Source organism: Chelonia mydas, chromosome 1, assembly GCF_015237465.2.
Source record: "Chelonia mydas isolate rCheMyd1 chromosome 1, rCheMyd1.pri.v2, whole genome shotgun sequence".
NCBI classification, from domain to species: domain Eukaryota; kingdom Metazoa; phylum Chordata; order Testudines; family Cheloniidae; genus Chelonia; species Chelonia mydas.
The window spans coordinates 249,071,418-249,094,362 of record NC_057849.1 but is presented as its reverse complement, the minus strand read 5'-3'; the positions used below and the strand labels follow the sequence as shown (position 1 = coordinate 249,094,362).

The following is a 22,945-nucleotide window of genomic DNA, read 5'->3' as shown; positions in this document are numbered from 1 at the left end:
CTTCAGTATTTTGGTTGCTGGTTGAACTTAACTCAGGTCAGGAGTTACCCAAAAGTCACTACCATCTAATGGCTGTTCTGGGATATGTGTTGATGGTTTTAGTCCAGTTCCCAGTGGACAGGTGTCCATGTCAAAAATCGTCATTACAACTGACCCTTTCATTGAACATCTCAGCAGAGCAGTAAATGTCTGAACTGCATGAAAACTACATTACCCCTGTTACTTTGGAGGCTGTCCCTGCAAGTAGGATTGCCAACTTTCTACTCACATAAAAGCGAACACCCTTGCTCTGCCACACCCCTCCTCGGAGGCCCTGCCCCTGCTCACTCCATCCCCCCCTCCCTCTGTCGCTTGCTCTCCCCACCCTCACTCAGTTGCTCATTTTCACTGGGTTGGCTCAGGGGACTGGGGTGCAGGAGGGGGTGTGAGGGCTCTGGCTGGGGTGAAGACTCTGGGGTGGGGCTGGGGATGCGGGGTTTGGGGTGCACGAGGGTGCTCCAGGCTGGGATCAAGGAGTTCAGAGGGTGGGAGGGGACTTGGGTAGGGAGATGGGGCCCGGGAGGGAGTCAGGGGTGCAGGCTCTGGGCAGCGCTTACCTTAAGCAGCTCCCGGAAGCAGTGGCATGTCCCCACTCTGGCTCCTACATGGAGGCCCGGCGAGGCGGCTCTGCGCGCTGCCCTGTCCGCAGGTGCCGCCCCCCGCAGCTCCCATTGGCCACGGTTACCAGCCAATGGGACCTGCGGGGGTGGTGCTTGGGGCGGGGGCAGCATGCAGAGCCCCCTGGCTGCCCCATGTGTAGAACCCAGAGGGGGGACATGCTGGCTGCTTCTTGTGAGCCGCGCAGGGCGGAGACTAGCGGGAAGCCTCCCATCCCCGCTGCGTGGCACCGCCAACCAGACAGTCAACTGCCCGGTCAGCGGTGCTGACCAGAGCTGCCAGGATCCCTTTTCGACTGGGTGTTCTGGTTGAAAACTGGACACCTGGTCACCCTACATGCAGGTCAGGGTTGAGGCACATTGGCAGGGTAGACTGAGGAAACTTGTACAGTTGCTCTCCATCAGGCATCTTTCATGAGTACTAAATTCATTTAAAAGTAATATTTTAAAAAAATCCTGCTGACACTTGTATGTATGAGGCCTCACCTCTTTACTGCTCCCAAATGTTGGCTCCACGTTGTCCATGGCTTTGTCAATAATGTGCAAAATTCCATTGGAAGCAACTATATCCCCCTGTAAGAGTTTTCCTTTCTTCTTACTTCCCTGAATCCTAATTTTTAATTGATTGTCCTAAAACAAGCCAGAGAATAGGTGCTGAGTCCTTTTGTCTTGGAGCCGTTGCATTTCTATGGGGAGTCTGTATTGCATACAGCATATACCTTTCAGGGTCATCATCTGAAATTTAAATCTATTAGGTGCTAGGGCCTGGTTCAAAGCTCAAAGGAAGTGGAAAGAATCCCAATGACTTCAGCGGACTTTGGATGTGGCCTGTATTGCTTGGTTACAGGACAGCAAAGTTCAGAACAGAAGCAAGGATGGTGAAGAGCATTAGCCTAGTGGTGAGGGGCAGGATTTAACTTTACAATAACACAGCTCTGATAACAGATGCTAATGAAAATCTGTCAGGAAACCACTTAAAGTGTGATTGCAGCTAAATGATAAACTCCAACAGTCCAGAGGGAATATAAACCATTTCCTTATATTATATATAATTAAAACAACAAAATGTTGCTGATCGTGCTTTGTACTGAAATCTGCAGGAAACCTCACAAGCCTCAGACTGCATTTGCGCTTTCCTGTTATAAATGGAATGACTGTTTGTTTAAAACAAAAAATAAATCAGATCTGTTTTCTTAGGCCTGGTCTGCACTAGAAAATTAGATCTGCATAACTGTATCGCGCTGGGGGAGAGAGGGGTTTGGAACCCCCCCTTCCCCCCGACCAGTGTATTTAAGACAACCAAAGTTTCTGTGTAGAACAGCGCTAGATTGACAGAATAATTTTTCCATTGACCTAGCTACCACCCCTCAGGGAAGTGAATTACCTATGCTGACAAAAGAATCTCTTCTGTCGTAGGTAGTGTCTACACTGACACGTTATAGCTCAGCTGTGCCGCTATTGCGGTTTAAGTGCTGACGTACCCTTAGATGCTACTGATCTACTGAAAGAAATAAGGAGAGCTGGATTTCAATCAAACAGGCGTAAGAAATCAAGAGAGATTTGTCTGGCTATGAACAACACTACCTGCTCTTAAAAAGAGTTTTTAAATGTAGTACACATCCATATGAAAATATGAGGTTAAATCATCCATAATGAAACTCCAAATTTACATCACTGGAGTTGCACCAGGAATGCACTTTGCCCCACCTTTTCAGAATACTCTTGCCATATTGATTTTATTTATATTGATGACTTATTTCGAATATGTGTTTCAAAATGGTGACCAAATTGTGGCTCAGTGGACCAGAGGGTCTGTAATTCCACTGTGCTTTCTCTCCTCCATACAGACCTACAGGACTCTGCCTGCAATATTCTATCTCCATCTGAGTGGTCTCCATTCTGTTTTCCTTACTATTTGATTGAGATTCTTGTATCATGCTTATCACTGTGGTGGAGGGTAGTGTGCTGCCTGGGCAAGCCATGTCTCTGTGTTTACAAAGACTTTATTTTAGAGAACATCTTCACTAATAAATAAAAGCTTCTTCGTTACCTGTTAAGTTACACTGGAATTCTAAGAGTGAATTTCTGCCTCTGCCAAAGTCAATTTTTAAGGTCAGGCTTGACAAAGCCCTGGCTGGGATGATTTAATTGGGGATTGGTCCTGCTTTGAGCAGGGGGTTGGACTAGATGACCTCCTGAGGTCCCTTCCAACCCTGATATTCTATGATTCTACGATTCAATGGGAGCATTGCTGTTGACTTCAATGGGGCCAGGATTTCATGCTAGCCCTCTGCAATGTTTGGACTCTGGCTATTGTACAGGACTGCATTTCCTAGCCAGAAATCTTACTGCACTCTGCTGTCTCAGATTGAATGGGACTGCCATTCTCCTTGTTAAATAAAAGAAGCAAGAAGTCCCCTGCTGGTGCTACTGTCATAGCAAAATCTAGACACACTCTTACCTTATCACTTTTTAATATCTCCCCTGGCTTTCCAGTCAAGGTGTAAATTGTATCTGTTTTATTCAAGCTATTGGTGTTCAGCTGACCAGCAATTATATGAAGTTTTACAAAGTACTGGGCATTCTCCTTATTGCTCAGAAGGTCCTTTATCTAGAGGAGCAAAAAGACAGTGATTTCTTCTTTATATTACAGGCTTTGTTAAAAAACAAAACACCCCCGCCCCCCAGATGAGCTCATGCTCTGTCCATCTATTTTAGAAACAGATGTGTCTGAATCCCATAGGGTTAATTCAGTACATAGTACTTCCTGAAATGAGGAGCCTTCAGGACCTGATCCAAGGCCCACTGAAATCAATGAAAGTCTCTCTGACTCATGCACTTTACACCCATGCTTAATCTTAAGCATGTGAGTAGTCACACTGACTTCAAAGGAATAGCCTGATGATCAACACTTTGAAAATCAGGTCACTTATTTAGGCACCTAAATATAGATGCAGAAATAGAGCTGGTTGAAAATTTTTCATTGTTGTTTTTTACAACAGAAACATTTGCAAAGATTTTCATTTCCTTCAAAATTTTGAATTTTTTGATGGAATGAATCAAATTCATTTTTGTTGTTTTGTTTTTCTTTTTGTGTTTTGTTTCCCTCCACTTTCTCTGCCTTTGCATCCCAGTCCTATCCCAGTGGGGGGAAAAAAGGGAGAGAAATGTAGGAAGATTTCCCCAAAAATCTGACAATTTTCAGTTTGAAACAAAACAGAAAAAATTGTGTGAAAAATTTCCATAAAAATGAAAAACTTTTTTGTTTTTGGTAGAAATTTGTTCATTGAAAATATTTTGACCAGCCCTGCTTAGAAGCCTAACTTTAGGCATTCATTTTTGAAAATCTTGGCCTTAGAATTTTTTTTTAATTGTATATGTGCAGGGGTAAATGGAAGTAACAAAACCTAAAGATTTAAAGTAACATTGCATTATAGCCAGACTCAAAAAATAAAGAGGAGACTGAAAGAGGAGCTCTGTGTAAGCTCAAGAGCTTGTCTCTCTCACCAACAAAAATTGGTCCAATAAAAGATGTTACCTCACCGATCTTGTCTCAAAACAGACTTTTTTTTGGTTTCTCTTTCAAGTGTGAAGGTTTAGTTTTTGACTCCTAGACACATACAATCAGTGTTCTACAGTTTCAAATCAAACTAGCTTGAAAAGGTTCTATGGAATCTAAAATATCAACACAAATCTGATTTTGACATTTAAAAAAAAAAAAACCTACCAACTAATCTCCCTCCCCCGCCCCCCCACACACTTACATTAATTCCTTTGAATCCCTTGTTTGTTGGCAGTAAAACAGTAAATGGTCCCAGACTACTTAGAGGCCATTCGTAGACATTTTCTTACAAGAAAAAAACAAATGACAAAATGAATACCATGAGGGACTGTGTATTCTATGTTCTGTACAATGTAACGTGTACTGTCAGTGCCAAAAAAAAAACAAAACCCAGAATAACAATACCTGTGATTGTTAAAATTTAACAGCTAAATAACTTGGTGATTGACCTGGAATATGAGCAGCAAATTATGGATGAAATCCAAATCATCACTGTACCTACTATATATGGTGAGGCGAGCACATTTAGAACTGTTTTTGGTCATCCAGCTTCCATGGAACAGAACCCAGTGCAAGTCTTGAAAACTTGAAAACTCAGCCTTGTATTAGTTTCTGTCCAGGAACAGGCTTGCTATTTGAAATAAATCCGTTTCTCTGGGGAGTTGCCAATTAACTGCTGGTAGTGCAAATATCAGAGAACACCTAGCTAGGTAATAAAGGTTAATTTGCTATTCACGGTGACACATCATTTACAAAACAGCAGTTTCACAGCACTGATTCTATCGTTAAGCCCATTAATAGTTTCAATATTAAACCCTGTTTTCAGAGGTTTAAAATTATAACACAGCTGAGTGGAAAAATGCAGTTTTGTTCAAACCAAAACAATCTGTGAGTTTGTCATGAATTTGCCAAAAAATTTTGGGGGCTAGATTCACAAGGGGACTTAGGCAACAATGGAGAAGGAGGAACACCTGTAATCTTTAGCTCAGTGATTGAGGACCTCACCTGGGATTTGGGAGACCTAGATTTGAATTTGGGATGTTGAAGCTGTTTCACTGTATATAAAATACTAGAAAAGACGTTGAGCCACTCTGAGAAGGGTGCTATAGCCTGGTGGTTAGGGCATTCACCAGGGATGGGAGGAGCCCTGGGATAAGTCCCTGTTTCAGAGCAGGAATTCAAACCTGGGTCTACCACATCCCAGGTGAGTGACTTACCCACTAAGTTAAAGGTTATAAGTGGGGGCACCAACACCTCCTCCAGCTGTTTTGTGAATCTAGCGCTTTAAAAAGGCCGAGAACCAAAACATTTCCAGTTGAATTAAATGTTTGTTCAATGCGAAATATTTGTTTTACCAAAAACTCTGAACAAGTTTGTATTCAATTCGGGTCAAAATGACGTTTTTCCTATTTTTTTTTCAGAACTGGCAGTGAACCAAAAAAATCAGTTATTCACCCCACTCCAATTATAACACAACAGTAAAAGTTTACTGACAGAGCACATTTGTCTTTTTGTAGTTTATCACAGGTGCTGTGTACTCTAGAATAAATACACAAAATGTAGTTTAAGATTCTGTAATTTGACTGGAAGATGCAGAATGTGCAGGTTGTCTTTTTATTCTTTAAAAGACATTAACATGCAGTTAATGTGTAAAGCAAAGTAACTTGCACAGTTAACATGCATATGTTATAGGTTCTCAGTGCTGGCAAAATGAAGGGGAACATTCATGCCCCAGGATTGGTTAAGGGGAAAGATGGCTTGTTGTCCAATGTTACTTTTTGTTTTAAAGCAGTACCAAAAAGCACCAACCAAGATCAGGGCCCCATTATGCTGGGCACTATATAAACACATATGTCTACCCTGCAGCTGGGAGGTGAAATTCCCAGCTCAGGCAGACATACACATGCTAGCCAGCACCCTCAAAATAGCAGTGTGGCTGTGGTGACAGCTCAGGCTAGCTGTCCGTGTACATGTCACGCTGACAGACCCTGGTTGTCATCAGCCAGGTTCAAACCTGGGACCTTTGGAGCTTAACATGTGAACCAAAAGCTACTTGTCTTTTAGCCAAGGCTGTAGCAGGCTCATCAATCTCTAGTTGGTCTAGGTGCCACTAGAGAGGGACAGAGTGCCACACGAAGCAGGCATGGGTTACATACCAACCTAGGGTCGTGGATGGACTATACTCAGAGAGCTGGCATGGGCTGCTGCCCGTGCTGCCATTAGCTTGAACAAAACAAGCATATATATGTCTACCTGAGCTGGGAATTATACCACCTCCCAGCTGCAGCATAGGCATACCCATAGTGACACACAGTCCTGCCCTGACAATCTTAGTCTAATTAGCCAAGACAGACACAGGGCGGGAGGGAAAGCATAGGCACAGAGAGGGGAATGTGACTTGTCCAAGGTTACACAGCAGGTCAGTGGCAGAAGCAGGAATAGGATCAGCTCCCCTGACTGCCAGCCTAGTGCCCTATTCTTTGGACCATATTGAAATTTTGTTGTGCTTGAGTCATGATACAATCTTTGGATTTTTTTTTTTTGGAGCACACCCTAGGGTTCTGTTGCCCTTAATAACTGAACAATATCTGTGCCTGCTAGCCTCAAGCTATCTATTTGATGTTACTGACACCTAAAACTGATGTCAGTCATTTCCACTGTCCCTCCAGACACTGACATATCTAAAGGATTATAGGCTAGGTAAAGATTGGACCAAGAGTAGGGGAATATACAGCACAACAAATGAGGTGAAACTCTGGCACATAATCCCGATGCAAAATATTCCTATTTTCACTGTAAAAAGTGGGTCTATTGGCAAAAATTACCACATTTTATCCTTAGCCAAATGTAGGGTCTTCCCATTCTTCTTTAGAGAGGCATTCAGAACCTTGCACAGATTTATTGCAATAACTGGGCAGAGTGAAGAGGATTATGCAAATAATTTATCTCTGTATTTCCTGCTTTTAGCGATTTAACTCAGACATGTAACATCATTTTGGGACTATCTGTCTGTACCTTCAATTTTTTAAGGTTGTGACAGAAGACGGTGTATTTTTGTCGCTCTCCTCATGAGATGCTTTCAATAACTGGCTTCCTCAGCCACCTGAACTTTTTGGGGTCCAATAAAATGGGATCCAGATGCAAGTTTGGCTTTGTGAAACCAAAAGCATCCTAGATATTTTTCCCCATCAGTCTCCTTTATAAAAGGCAGTTCACAAATAAGTCACATTTCATTTTATTCACCAAACACAGCTCTGTACTCCATATGAAGAATCTGCCCTAGCTTCCAAATTCTTTGCTCTCTTCTCTCCAGCAGTTCCCGGCACTGTGACCATCCTTCCTGTTTTCCTCCACTTCCAACTAGGCCTCTTCCCCTCATTCCTCTTTTAGTAACAGTATTAAAAACATCAGAAATGCCAAAATTCCAGCAGCACATCTGCTTTATAATGGCCAAAGCTGTAGCTCACTTGTGGGATTGTATATTTTTTCCTGCACAAAATATCAAGCTGCCTTGGCAAGCGGTTGGAAATTATGACCGAATGTGGTGGTAGGTCTTTGTTCTGTCTGTAACATATGTCATTTCATCTGGCTTGTGCCATCAGCGTAATGTATGATTTGACACTATGCAGTACGACAACAGCTATTTTGTACAGTGGTAGCAAAGTAAATGTAGAGTTAAAAGTAGATAGAGCAAGATGCTGGAAGTCAGGATTCAATATATACCCAGCTATATCTTTGACACCACTGTATGACGTTAAGAAAATCACTTTACTTCTTTGTGCTTCATTTTATGCCTCTGTGGAATGAGGATACCTACCTCATAGGGGGATTATATTCATTTAATATTTATAAAATGCTTTCAGTAGGAGGTGCTATGGAAATGCTAAGTGTCATCTTATCTACAAAATCTCCGTGTCAGAGCTGAGTCTGACATGGTCTCGGTCTCTCTGAGTCCACTGAACTATCTGTGCTTCCTTTCACACTACTGAGCTGCCACAGGTAGTCAGAGAATCCTACTGTCTGCTCTGTAGAAGAGTTTAGCCATAAGTAGGTAGCTAATAGGAATCTTGCCGCAGTCCTAGTGCCGTTAGAGGTGGCTCGGGAAGGGCTGCTTCCAACAGCTATGCACTGATTTGAAGGACCTGTGGCAATAGTATTTCCAGCCCCAAAGGCCAGTTTTGAGTAGGTGTGACTGGACGCCAAGTTACCTGTGATCTTAGTGAAAAATCATTGACAAGCCTTCAACCCATTGATTGGTTTACATCAGTTTGCATTTTCAAGGCTCTTTTTGCAAGGAATAGAGTTAGAAATGTATTTCTTAAACAAATATAAACTGAGATTCTTCTTTTCTTTTCTAAGTCCCTCAAATTAGGGAGGTCCTCCAGCCTATGTGCTCTGAAAGCCTGCCAAGGCGAGATCTAAATGAGGAATGTATCAAAATAAACAAGTCCAAGAGCCACATTTTGGAGCCCTCTCTCAAAGTGATTAGACGAATAGACTCAAGTGAGATCAGTGGAAGAGGAACCTCTTTTTCCACGCAGAAATTGTTCTCATTCTTAATTTCAAAATTGGGCTGAGACTTTTCTTAATTAACTTGGTATTCTTCCCTTGCGATCAGCTGTCACTCAGCCTGAATAAGCTAATGAAACACTAGATACCTCAAGGGCTAGTTAGCAGGGACAGAGTGAGGGACACTCACACTTTTGGTAGTCTTGGGAGTTTCTAGGCTTCAGGCTAAATGTTTCTTTGCTGACAGCTCTTCATACTAAATCTGCATTCTTTTCCTTAGGTACCTACCAATGAGTGCTATGGCAGATGTCAGTTTTCCTTGCCACTGTCCTCCTGGTTCAGTGTTCAGCTCTGTGATGCGTTCCATTATGTTTCCATAGCATACAAACCCATCACCTACATAACCCTTCTGGCAAGTACACCTGTGAAAAGAACAAAATTTACTTTCAGCATCAGTTGGATACAGATACTGTTGTATCAGTAAAATTTTAACCAGAGCTAATTAAATTGTTGTGAATCACTTATCTGAGTTCCGGCATTTTGATGATTTGCAAATACATTTCATTTCCCTTTTTGATCAGTTCTACAGACTGTCAAATAGCACTTGATTAATAAATGATTCCTCGGTTTTCTGTCACTTATCATATAAAGTTAATACATTTATTCATTATTTGACCAGCAGTAATTTTACTTCACTGCAGTAACAGCGTTTGTGTCCTATCTTAGCACAAGACCGCACAAGGTGATGAAAGTGAAGCCATATGACATTGAAGCAAAGATACAGTTCCAAAATTAAAGTCTATTTGCCAGATTTTATAGATTCTTTAACCTAAACTTCTCTGGTTTTGTCTATAATGAGGTTTGATATGAGCTCACTGATCACCAAGCTGCAGCTACATCCATTTGAAGCCATGTTTTTATCTGCCATAATGTACACTGTATCTCTGTTACATATTGGCAATTATTTGTGTATGTCTTTTCAGCAAACCAAGGAGTGGTGATTAAAATACTGCTATCAAGCTAAGTCATTTTTGTCAACATTACTGATGGTTTAGCATAGTTCTTCTACAGTCATTATGATATGAAATCACATGCTTTCATAGTATGTGTTTCTGTCCTTCCTCAATGTGTGCACTACTGCCCTCTACTGGATGGAATGTATCATCTGTTCAAATACCCAATCAGGTTGCCCACTAGAGGCTTCACCCTCCAGAGGATGTTAGACCTTCTACTGTTTCAATTGCACAACCACAAATGTTTCTTGAGTAGCTGCTAGTGTACACAAATGGTCATGGTTTTTCAAAAGCAAGTAGCAATTTTGGGTGCCCAACTTTGAGACACCTTGAAGGGGCTTGATTATTAAGAGGGCAGGTACTCGATTTTTTCTGAAAATCAGACCCCTTTAAGGTGTCTCAAGTTGGGCACACAAAATCATTAGCTGATTTTGAAAATCTTCCTAGGTTGCCATCTTCACTAATGTTGCCACTGTTATTTTGTACTTGGTAGATTGCCTGCAGTCTCCACTGTGTGGTTTAAGCAGCGACCATGGCTGAAATTAAAAAGTCAACAATAGCACCCTTCCCAGTTAAGTCTCAAGCAAGTTACATTATCAGATGAGCCTTGTATTTAATGATTCATCTGGCTGAGTCTTCTATAAGCATCATTAAAGGAGTATTATTCCACACAATCAAAAGAATCTTCTTTATATGACCAAACAACCTCAAGGTGTCCACCTCCTGTTTATATTTATTACACATCCACATCTTCTGGTAATCACACACACACACGTAGAGTAGTGTTAATCCAGAACCAGATGGTGCTTTGTCCCCCTTGTAGATCTCCTTTGCCTGTACAGAGGGGAGATGTGTGACAGCTGCCTTCAAGGTAACACCCTTCTTGCCCTAAAAAGTCCACAGAGTAATCTGAGTCTGGAGAACTAGAAGTTTGGGAGGAGATCTGGGATTGTGATCAAAAGGCCCATGTATTGCCCTCTACCAACGCAGTGGAAGAACAGCAGGAATGTTAATACAGGCAAATGGTTGTATTACTTTTCCTGGGAGGCCCTTTATGCTGGTGAGCCCTCCTGCTCTCTAAGGGGATCCCTAGGGCATCTGCACTGCCACAGAGCCTGAGTGGGGAGCAGGGGACTCCAGATCTGCTGCAGAGGCACAGGTCCTCTTTGCCTTGAAACTTTTGGGACTGAACCCTTCTTTCTATGGGGGAAAGGGGAGTGGTTGGGCAAGTCTCAGGCTATGGGTACAAGAATTCAGAGTTTCCTAGAATCTGGGCTTTAAAAAAGATGAGAAACAACTTGGCAGGAGAAGCAGTTTTTGAAATAATACAGAAATCAGATTAAGGCTTGTAAATTAATGCTGCCTTCTTTTACAGCAAAGGTTTGTCAAGGAATAGATTGCTGACCACATTCACTTGTGGTCGTTTCTAGAGTCACAGTGAGCTTAGAAATGTGGGCTGGGCATTGTGGTTTGAAACTGAATTGAATTTATTCAGAAAAATACCACCTTTGACTGTGCAGAATGGAATTAGAAGCCAATTTTTTGGTTTGGATTTGGGTGCTGCAGAAATAAACATTTTGCAATTATAACTTCTGCTTGGGAGCAAAGCTTCCAATTTGAACTTCCCTTGCCTTTTAAATGACTTAATTTATCTCTGTGTGTTGGGGCAGGGAGCAGCCAGGCAGTTGCCTGTATTGGGCAACTTTTGTCTCTTGTTTGGAGCATGTGGCTGGTGCAATCTGTAAAGTCTTTCAGTGTGTGTGTGTGTTTGTTTTACTTTGAATGGGGCTGTTTCAATCCACTGTTTTCCATTAAGGATGGGAACAGCTAGGGAGGAGCAGGCCTAATGCAAACCAGGCTGGGTTACTTTTTAATCTTTGTTGTGAGAATGAAACAGCATGGGGAAGACTCACTCCACCAGTCGCGGAGGGATGGGAGTTGTGGGGGAGTGCTGCTTACCCAAGCTAGAGAATGGGGAAGTATCTCTCTCTCCTTTTAGCAGAGAAGAGAGAGATAGTTTCCCTGCCTCTCCCCCAGAGGTTAGCCCCTGCATATAGGAAAGAGGCGTGGCTACTTAACCAGTGTTTTTTATTTTAGGAACAGAGTCAAAATACAGAGAAGTAAAAAAGCACAAGAGAAAAGTCAGGGAAGAGGTTTATATGCTCCAACTAGAGGACAAGGACTGGGGGCCCCATTTTGCTTGGCATTGCCCCAAAGAGGTTACAATCGAATGTGCTCTCAATAACCATCCCAGTTAACTAGCTGAGCTACCATGTTCTGCACCAGCTGAAGTTTCTTAGTGAACCTCAACGACATAACTGTATGTAACTTCTGTCTTGAAGAAATGTTATTTAAATGTTTTTAACACTAGTGCAGAAAAGACCTATACGGGAACAGAAACAGACAGCAATAGTCTTGATTTTCCAAGCTACTGCTATTTTATAACCCCCAAACCTCAGGTAAAGTATCTTCCTCTAAGCAAAGAGCTTCCATGGGAAACTGAATTGACTGAGGCAGCAGGCCAGCAGTACAACTGTGCATTAAAAAAAAAAAAACCTGCAAAGGAGGTGACACAACGGACGCTTACAATTTCCAGTTACGAGAGAGCAACAATACATTCTGGGTCTAGCTCGGGGCCACCACAATAGCTTATTTTGAAGTGTTAACAAAGGAAGAAGAGCTGGAAGTTGGAGACAAATAGGTTTAAAATTTGAGCTACAGTCAAACACAGAAGTGGCATCACTTCCCTCTAAACTTGTGATACAACAGCAGCATCAGTAGCTCTTTATTATGGCTGTGCCCACATCTAGCTATCACAATTTTCATTCAAATCTTTTTTTGTTTGACTATAAATTGGAAGTTTCAGTCTTTTCAAAAATGTCCAGCTTTTTGGGGACATCTAGAATTCCTTCCCATCTCTCTCTTTGTCACAGAATGTAATCAAATGATGTTCAGGGGGATTTGTTTTTTTCTGAGTTGGAAAATGTAAAATAAAACCCCTTCTTCAACTCTTGAAAAGTTCAAGTGGCAAAATGAAAAATGATAACGTGTGGAAGAAAACCCCTGGACATAATTCGTTTTACTTTCTACTGCTTTCTTGTTGGGTGAATTTTATTTTTACTAGTTTAGATTGTGGTGCCAGAGTTGCAATGCTGGTTTCAGAGTTAGCCCAGATATAAAATTTTCTAAATTTTTTCTGTTTAAAATCCCACCTAATGGATGATCTCTTGTGATCTTCCTTACCAATAAAATCATAATGCTCCGCTTGTTCATATAGGGACTAAAAGGTTTCCATGCTTTCCCTGGGCCTCTGCTCCCTTTGGTGAAAGTAATACCATTCATGTGTCTATTCTTTTGTGGAATGAAATGGCCAGCAGACTTTTAAAGAAATAAGTCATAGTTATCTGTTTCTCTTTATTCAGTGAAGGCAAATGATTTATAAATATCTTCAGCTTCATTCCCTATTGTATAAATTACTGATCTGATCTGTACTTTACTGCTCTGTTACTACTCTCTACCGCTCCTTCTACTCAGACCATGTTGTGGGCTTATGTAACTGAAGGTCCTGTGCAGGGCTGAAATTTGACATTTTATTTGCTTTTTAAAGAAATTCCCATTTTGAACTAATTTTGAAAAAACAATCCAGTTGAAAATGTTAAAATATCCAATTTCAATATTTTCTCAATGAAAAAAGTTCCATTTTGGATTTGAAACCACTTTTTGTTTTGAAATCTAAGTTAATTTATAGAAAAAAAGTAAATAAAATATTAAGTCAAAATAAAAACAAACCATTTCAAAATTATGAAAATGAAACATTTTGTTTGACCTGACTTGAATTTTGGTTTGTGAATTTTTTTGACAATTTATTTTTGTTTTAAATCTCAAAAACTCTCACAGGATAGGAAAACTGTTTGCCACCCAGCTCTACTTTCTGTGTCATTATCACAAGGTAGATTGTGGGGCACAGAGAAGAGGCTGTGGAACCTGCTCCATAGGTGGGCAGAAGAACATTCTGTATAAACTTGTTCTAAATGCACAGTAATTTATAATAGAAAAGTTCCATTAGTATTGTAAGGACAACCAGCATTAGAATGCAAAAAATTGATAAGATGGCCTCTTCTTAAACCAAGAGAATTGCCTTTATGCTAAGTGTGAACACCTATATGGAAAGTATTTTTGACACCAGACAGGAATTATTACCCTGTATTATCAGCCATATTGTAATCCTAAAATGCAACACTACAAATAAACTCTTATAAACCAAACATCAATCATATTACAACGTCTCTGGAGAGTGAAAAGAGTTATCGTTTAACTCTTTGTTTTAATACTGTGTTCTAAGGTTGTACATTATGCTACAGTACATATTCTCTGTAGATTATACTGTATAATTCTTTGCTAATATACTGCACCTCCATCTACGATACCACCATACTTGTCTGATCCGAAACCTATTGAAATCAGTGAAAGAGCTCCCATTTACTTCAGTGGACACTGGATCAAGCTATAAATGAGCAATATAAATGCAATGGCATATGCACACTCTCTTCTCACAATGCTCAACTATCTTGCTGTTCCCTACACTGTACCAAGCACTAGTAGCAGGAGCTAATATGCTCCAAAGTTTTATAAAGTTACTTTGTAAAGAAACTGTCAGTGATACACTGCGAATTGCTCTGCCATCTCTTTTTCCTTAATAGCTTATTGTGACAAAGTTCCTCCTCTACCTTGGTGGGTCTTGTGCTTATTGGCGGATTTGCTCGCCTTGGAGCTTCACGGCAGCCCTCAGCTTGGCCGTTTTTCTGAACCAACAGTCCAGGTCGACGCCTCCTGTATCTGACTAGGAGTTGGGAGGATTTGGGGGGAACCCGGGCCCTCCCTCTACTCTGGGTTCCAGCCCAGGGCCCTGTGGAATGCAGCTGTCTTGAGTGCCTCCCGGAAAAGCTGTGCGACAGCTACAACTCCCTGGGCTACTTCCCCATGGCCTCCTCCCAACACCTTCTTTATCCTCACCATAGGACCTTCCTCCTGGTGTCTGATAATGCTTGTACTCCTCAGTCCTCCAGCAGTCCGCGTTCTCAGTCTCAGCTCCTAGTGCCTCTTGCTCCCAGCTTCTCATACACACACCACAAACTGAAGTGAGCTCCTTTTTAAACCCAGGTGCCCTGATTAGCCTGCCTTAATTGATTCTAGCAGCTTCTTGATTGGCTGCAGGTGTTCTAATCAGCCTGTCTGTCTTAATTGTCTCCAGAAGGTTCCTGATTATTCTGGAACCTTCCCTGTTACCTTACCCAGGGAAAAGGGACCTACTTAGCCTGGGGCTAATATATCTGCCTTCGATTACTCTCCTATAGCCATCTGGCCCGACCCTGTCACACTATTTACTGAATAAAATATAATCAGTGAAAGATTTAAGAAGGAAAAAGACTTACACAATTTGTCCCGGTGCAACCATAGTGCATTTTGCATTTTTATGGCAGGTGTTGTTAGTCTCACAGATATCTGTCATACTGCATCCTTTCCCAGGTACTAAATTTCTGTAATGTTCTTTGCATTCACAGTGGGACTAAATCAGGGAAGAAAGACATAAGTTAGATTGTATTTTGGATTTCATTAGTGACTTGCTATTTTCAGCATTTTTCTGTCACAAAAGCCAGGGCAAGGATTTAAAGACAACTTCAAAAGGCTCAGGTAAGCACCCAGCAAATTCAGATGCATATATGCAGCTTATCCAGATTTATTCAACCCTTTTCTAGATTTTATCCATCCTGGAAAATTTCTGGCTTTCAAATTATATCCTTAAAAAAGAAATAAAATTCTTTAGGTGCCATTGCCTTACAAGAAGGTATTTATTAAAATCAGTGCCCATAGGTCAAATTTATAATCAGTGTTCACATAGACCTTTTCTTCCCCCAAAAGATCACAAAGCATTCAATAAACTACAGTATATGCATATAGCATCACTGAAATGCAGCCACCCCTGGAATAGTGAAGGCCAACAAACCAGCACACAGGGGACTGCAAAATAGTTGGGAGGAGGCAAAATGTATGGGCAAGGACTCCAAGGCAAGCCCCACCTCTTACAAAAAGTGTCATGGGAACATTAATGTCTATTTCGAATAGGTGGGACCTTTGAAAGCCTCACTTGATCAGTGGAGCGAATTTTACTACAGAATGTTTCACTCAGGTGGCCAGTAGAATTAATCATATCTAGCTCTTGTACAGTGCTCTTGCATCAGCAGATCTCAAAGTGCTTTATAAAGGAGGTTGGTATCATTTCCCCCTTTTGTAAACTGGGGATACAAAGGCACAGAAAGAGAAAATGACTTGCCCAAGGTCACCCAGCAGGCCACGGCAGAGCTGGGAATAGAACCCAAGTCCCTGTCGACAGCTTTATCTGCTAGGCAAGACTGTCTCCCCACAGGGAAAAACCATTCTTTGTCCTAGACAGTTGATTCTGAAAATGCCATGGGCTCCAGTTCAGCACATACCTTTCCTGGACCATCATATCTACAAATGGTAGATGCTGTAGGGCAATTTCCAAACATCCCTTGGCAAGGGTCTATTGGTAGGCAGACTTGGCCATCCCCACTGTAACCTTCTTGGCAAACACATTTATGACGATTAGGTCCAAGATGGGTGCAATAAGCATTCGGATCACAGACCTTTTTTAAGCATGGGTTGATAGCTTGAAAAACATTAATAAAACAAATTAATAATAACCCAAAAGTTGCAAAAGTAAGGGGGTAGTGGAGCCTATAGAATGAATTGTCTAGAATAGCTAAGTCCAGAGTATTTTATCAACATGAAGATATGAGATAGGCACCTATTTATACCAACATAGCAAACAACTATCTATGTTTTTGTACATAAGTGACCTTTAAAGTTGGCATGTTGAGTTATTACCCAATTAAACCTACAATAATGCATTCATTTAAAAAAATCTTAATTATAACTATTGCCCGCTTCTTTGATGAATTGTGATCATGGAGGATAAAGTAGGTGAAATGACTTAAAATAACTGCCCTAAGGCATGTTAGATTAGTAGGAAAATGTCACTCGGCCGAATGGGTCTTCCAAACCCAAGCTTTATACAGCAGGGATAGAACAGTGGTTCTCAACCTTTCCAGACTACTGTACTCATTTCAGGGGCGCAAGCCCGATCCCTTCCCCCCCAGGGTTGAAGCATATAACTTAGCTTCGCGGAGCCTGCTGTGGCATGGGGCCACAGGCAGTTGTCCTGTTTGCCACCCCCGATCGCCGGCCCTGCACTTGTGACACCCGTAAGCCCTTCCTGCGACCCACCCTGGGTGTCACAACCCCCAGGTTGAGAAACACTGATCTAGACGAGTTGACATACCCCCTGGAAAACCCCTGTGTACTCCTGGGGGTATGTGTACCCCTGGTTGAGAGCCACAGGGATAGAGACTTGGCCCATGAATGCTATAGTCCATTTCCTCCATACTGCTGTAGAGTGAGGGCCAGATTAGGAACCCAACAGTTACATGCATAGTTCCATTGAAGTCAGTGGCGTTACTCCTGTGAGTAACTGCTCACCACTGAGTTAGCTGTTCAAGATCTGGCCCTTCATCTGTAATACTGATAGTAGCCAATGTGGAAACTAAAGCACAAGTGGTTGCCTGTGATTTCAAAGTGAGTCATCTTATCTGAATTAGTTCATCCATCCCTGAACCAACTCACTATGTAGTTTAAAAAACTGAATCTAGTGGCAAATTTTGCCATTAGTACCCTAGATAAAATATAATGTAGTGGGATATAATCTCTCTTGCTTTAAGCCATAGAGACAGCCACTGAATGATTGGAGATAGGAAGAAACTTCTCTGATATGGTTTCTTGAACTTTCTCCTGAAACATCACGCATAAGCCACTGTTGGAGGCAAAATACCCGATGAGAGGGATCTCAGGTCTGGTCCAAGACCGCAATTACTGTGTTACTAGATAAACAGTACTGAGTCTTCAGCACCATAATTGGTTAGAATGATTAGAATAACAATGTATTGTTATGTATTAATGTAGTAGAATAATTAGAAACAAATGTTTCTTTATGACAAGATACCCAGACCTGTGTGTCAGTGCTGCAGAACGTTCTGTTGGAGGAGGAAAAACTCAGTTTGACAGTCCACGTGGCACGGTGTGGGTAGTAAAGAACACATTGGCGAAAACCTTTTACCCCAGCAGAGGTTGTAGAGCTTTGTTACTTCATCAAGAATTGGAAAAGTAGTATGGGCTCAATTTGTCTGTAATGTTTGTATTTGGGATCAGTCATGCAGCTGAGTCACCATGTGGTGGGACCTCTCTCAGCGAATGTAAATCGTTGTTCACCTCTGCTGATTTTATGGAAGCAAACTAGGTGGCCATGGCCCACCAGGCTTCACAGCTACTTACGTTCACATTGTTTACCGTCTCCATGGTAATTGGGAAGACATGTACACTCCAATTTGGTTTCCTCTTTACTAGAAATAGAACATCTGGAGTTTTCAGGGCACTGTAAGGCCTCACACTCAGGTATTGCTGGAGAGAAAGAAGGCAAAAGGTTATATTGTGGCTGAACATCACACTAAAGAACATTACACTCAATCCTTCTGCTGTACAAAAACCAATGCAGAGTATAGATGAGCAAGGCACTGTAGAGTGGTGATGTGGCCACTGTTAGTGGTGATCGATGATGTAATGATTCACTGATAATGATCATGGGTCTTCGCTAGGTTAGGTGTGATGTGGTTTGAGTTGGGGTGTGTATTTTGCTGCTGTACTTTCACATGCATTAAATGAATATATTTAGCCCTCACCAGGAGCCACCATAAAGAAGTTGGTGAATATGTGCTGGAAAAAAAACACTATACTTACCCTGATCACAGTTAAGCCCTTTGTACCCAGACAAACAGGTACATCCTCCATCCCCTGTAATTCCACTGTTGCATACTCCATGAGCACAGTTGCAAACTATATGTAGAAATGGATTGGTTTTGGTAAATAAGTTAGTGGATTTGAAACAAGGTCTTCAGTGGTTTTTCATGCCACTAATGTTTTAGACGCAGTAATTAAATACTACCATTTTTGACAAACTTGGTGCAATTTTCAAACATAGGTGTTATGGGCTTTGTACTGGGATGCTCAAGTCCCACACCTGGTTACTGAAGCAGACCTGTTGGGGCCTAAAATGGGTGTCTGGGTGTGGAGGTGCTGATTAGAACATGCTGCTGGTGACCTGGATGACCTAACTTTACTCAGATTTGAAAATAGGACCCCAGCCTTTAAACACCAAATGGAACAGTTCCCATTCTAATATCAAGGGGCACAGAGGGGAGAACATTAGCTACTTTAAGGGCATCCATAAATAGGTCAAACTGTAAAGCAGGTTTTATTTAGTCCTTCCACTGTTTACACTGGAAGAACAAAAATCAACATTTCTGGGGACAAGGAGTAAGCAGAATTCTGTGGCTAACAATTTTCACACAGAAAGTTGCACATGTACAAATTCCAGACAATGCTGAGGCCCCTTTGAAAATTTGTCCCTTAGACTGGGTGTACATTTAAATGTTTTACGAGTATAATTTTTTACTGAAAAAATTATCCTGGTAAAGCCCTAGTGTGGATGCAGTTATGTCAGTATAAAGGTGACTTATACTGGGACAGCTTATTCCAGAGGTGGGCAAACTATGGCCTGCGGGTCACATCTGGCTCACGGGACCCTCCTGCCTGGCCCTTGAGCTCCTGGCTGGGGAAACTAGCCCCCAGCCCCTCCCCTGCTGTCCCCCATCCCCCGCAGCCTCAGCTTGCCATGCCGCCAGTGCTCTGGGCGGCAGGGCTGCCAGCTCCTGCTGGGCAGCACAGCTGTGAGAGCCGCCGGCCTGCCCCGGTGCGCTAGACTATGCGGCAGTGTGGCTGGCTCCCGCCAAGCAGCACAGCTGCCAGTCCTGGTGCTCTGAGCGCCATGGTAAGGGGGTGGGGAGTGGGGGGGTTGGATAAAGGGCAGGAGGTCCTGGGGGACAGTCAGGGGACAGGGAGCGGTTGGAGAGGCGTGAAAGTCCTGGGGGGCCTGTCAGAGGACAGGGGTGTAGATAGGAGTCGGGGGGGGGGACAGGAGCGGGGGGCGGGGTTGGATAGGCGTGGGAGTCCCGGGGGGCCTGTCAGGGGACAGGGGTGTGGATAGGGGTTGGGGCAGTCAGGGGACAGGGAGCAGGGGGTGGTTGGATAGGGGGTAGGGTTCCGGGGGGGGAGTTAGGGGCGGGGGGTCCCGGGAGGGGGCGGTCAGGGGACAAGGAACAGGGGGGTCGGATGGGTCGGAGGTTCTGAGGGGGGCAGTCAGGGGGCGAGAAATGGGAGGGGGCGGATAGGGGTCGGGGGCCAGGCTGTTTGGGGAAGTACAGCCTTCCCTACCCGGCCCTCCATAAAGTTTTGGAACCCCGATGTGGCCCTCAGGCCAAAATGTTTGCCTACCCTTGGTTTATTGCTTTCCTGTGTGGGAATAAGCTATACCAGGGGTTCTCAACCTTTTTCTTTCTGAGGTCCCCCCAACATGCTATAAAAACTCCATGGCCCACCTGTGCCACAACAGCTGGTTTTCTGCATATAAAACCCAGGGCCGGCCTTAGGGGGTAGCAAGCAGGGCAACTGCCTGCGGCCCCATGCCACAGGGGCCCCTGTGGAGTTACATAGCTCAGGCTTCAGCCTCAGGTGGTGGGGCTCAGGGACTGGGCTTCAGCCCCATGTGGTGGGGCTTCAGCTTTCTGCTCTGGGCCCCAGCGAGTCCAATGCTGGCCTGCTTAGAGGCCCCCCTGAAACCTGCTCAAGGCCCCCTAGGGGGCCCCAGACCCCTGATTGAGAACTGCTGAGCTATACTAGTATAAGCACCATTATACCGATATAGCTGCACCTACTCTAGGGGATTGTACTGTTTTAGCTATATCAATATAGTTAAATTGTTCCAACTTTCTAGTGTAGGCAAGCCCTTAGGTCTTAATGCACAACAGGAGTTAAGTGTCTGAGTCCCTATTTCAGGTACCTAAGTCCTGATTTCAACACCACTGCGATGCACCCTTCCTACCACCAAACCCTGTAGGTGCCTAAGTTTTTCAAGTGAAAATTCTCTGGGTCCCTATGTCTCTGTCTCTGAAAGCGTGCACTGCTGCCTCTCTCTAGACACCCTGGCAGCTATCTCCCACCTAAGCCCCAGACTAATTCACGAACAAAGGGAAGAAAGGCATTAAGCCGCCTAGGTCATGTGTGGAGCCTGATCCCAGTAGTATACTCAGAGTCCACTTACCAGATTGGGTTTGTCCGGTTAGTTCACACAAAACCGACTGGGGAGTGGCGGAAGCAATCCCTCGTAACTTTTAGCCTAGTTGTTAGGGTACACATCTGGGACATGGGGAACCCCTTGTTCAAGTCCTCACCAGGGGCGTGGGGACTTGAACACCTCTCACCACCAGGCTGTGGTCTCTCTCTCTCTCTCTCGGGGAGGGAGAGAGAGAGCACCAGAGAAAGAGGGCCTAAGCATGAGAATAACTCTATAGCCTGGTGGTTTGGGCATTCCCACAGAATATGGGAGACCAAGGATCCTCTCCCTCTTTATTTATGTACAGTGGAACAGCTTCAACAGGAGATACTGAGGGAGGCTCACATCAGACTATCCTATAGCTCAATGGTTAGAGCATGTTACTGAGAGAGAACCATTCACGGTTCAAATCCCTTCTCCTGTCAAGCAGAGGGGAGACTTGGACTGGAGGGTCTCCCACAGCTAGGGTTGCCAACTGTCTAATCACATAAACCCAAACACCCTGCCCCACCGCTTCTCCAATACCCTGGCTCACTCACTCCATCCCCCCTCCCTCCGTCACTGGCTCTCCCCCACCCTCACTCACTTTCATTGGGCTGGGGCAGGGGGTTGGGATGCGGGAGAGAGTGCGGGGTGCAAGATCTGAGAGGAAGTTTGGGTGCTGGAGGGGGCTCAGGGCCTGGGCCGAGGGGTATGGAGTGTGTGTGGGGTTATGGGCTGAGCCTGGGGCAGAGGGTTAGGGTGCAGGTAGGGTTGCGAGGTGCAAGATCTGGGAGGGAGTTTGGGTGCTGGAGAGGGCTCAGGGCTGGGGCAGGGGGTTGGGGTGCAGGAGGGAGTGCAGGGTGTGGGTTCCGGGAGGGGCCTCAAGGCTGGGTCAGGGGATTGAGGTGTGGGAGGGGGTGAGGGGTGTGGGCTCTGGGAGGGAGTTTGGGTGCAGGAGGGGGCTCCAGGCTGGAGCAGAGGGTTGGGGTGGAGGAGGGGGTTTGGGCTGCTGGCTCCAGGAAGGGGCTCAGTGTTGGGGCAGGGGAATGGGGTCCAGGAGGGGGTGATGGGTGCGGTCTCCGGCCGGGCGGTGCTTACATCAGGTGGCTCCTGGTCTGTGCCACAGCAGGGCTACGGCGGCTCCTTGCCTGCTCTGGCCCCATGCCATTCCCGGAAGCAGCCAGCATGTCCCTGTGGCCCCTGGGAGGGGGGCAGGGGGATCTGCACGCTGTCCCTGCCTGCAGGCACTGCCCCCACAGCTCCCATTGGTTGCAGTTCCCAGCCAATGGGAGCTGTGGTGTCAGCACTCAGGGTGAGGGCAGCATGTGGAGACCTCCTGGCCCCTTCCCCAGGGGCCGCAGGGACATGCTGGCCACTTCCAGGAGCAGTGCGGGGCCAGGGCAGGCAGGGAGCCTGTCTTAGCCCTGCTGTACTGCTGGACTTTTAGCTACCTAAAATTTCCCAGTTTGGCTTCAGTAGCCTCCAGGAGATAAAGCCCAATTCCAGGAGACTCCCGGTGAAACCACCACTACCCACATCCCAGCTGAGTGGTCTAACCACTGGTACAAAAGTTGAGAGAAGTCCTCCCTCCGCCATCACTTCTTTGTGTGAACTCACCTGAGGGGCCCAATCTAGTAGATGGCTTCTGAGCATGCCTACTAGACCCTACCTGTGACCACTCTTGCTAAAGCATCATAAGGAACCTAACTCCAAAGAGAGCTCCCAGCTGTGAATTTCAAGCAGAAATAGGCACCTCCCTGAAGCCTGGACTTAGGTATCTATCACCACGAGACACTCCCCTCTGGTAGGCATCTCCTATTGACTAGCTTAGGCAGTTCTCTGCCTAGTGTGCTGGCTTTTATGAATCACTGTTTAAGGTACTAGAGTAGCAGTCGCATTAGTTTGTATCCGCAAAAAGAAAAGG

At 44.2% G+C, this 22,945-nt stretch overlaps 1 protein-coding gene across 6 annotated transcripts in view; it reads right to left on the bottom strand.

Moving 5' to 3' along the window:
* STAB2 (stabilin 2) overlaps positions 1 to 22,945 on the bottom strand; it is a 139,942-nt gene that overhangs the window by 98,930 nt on the left and 18,067 nt on the right. For 5 of the 6 annotated variants that reach the window (XM_043541910.1, XM_037879700.2, XM_037879695.2 and 2 more), the window contains 8 exons: positions 18,609 to 18,704; positions 18,147 to 18,272; positions 16,232 to 16,428; positions 15,173 to 15,306; positions 9,016 to 9,149; positions 4,421 to 4,503; positions 3,118 to 3,267; positions 1,143 to 1,286 (listed from right to left, as the gene is read on the bottom strand). In XM_043541910.1, the coding sequence (XP_043397845.1) occupies positions 1,143 to 1,286; positions 3,118 to 3,267; positions 4,421 to 4,503; positions 9,016 to 9,149; positions 15,173 to 15,306; positions 16,232 to 16,428; positions 18,147 to 18,272; positions 18,609 to 18,704 (1,064 nt within the window). The remainder of the gene's footprint in view (positions 1 to 1,142; positions 1,287 to 3,117; positions 3,268 to 4,420; positions 4,504 to 9,015; positions 9,150 to 15,172; positions 15,307 to 16,231; positions 16,429 to 18,146; positions 18,273 to 18,608; positions 18,705 to 22,945) is intronic. The other variant, XM_037879706.2, reaches the window with a different exon arrangement.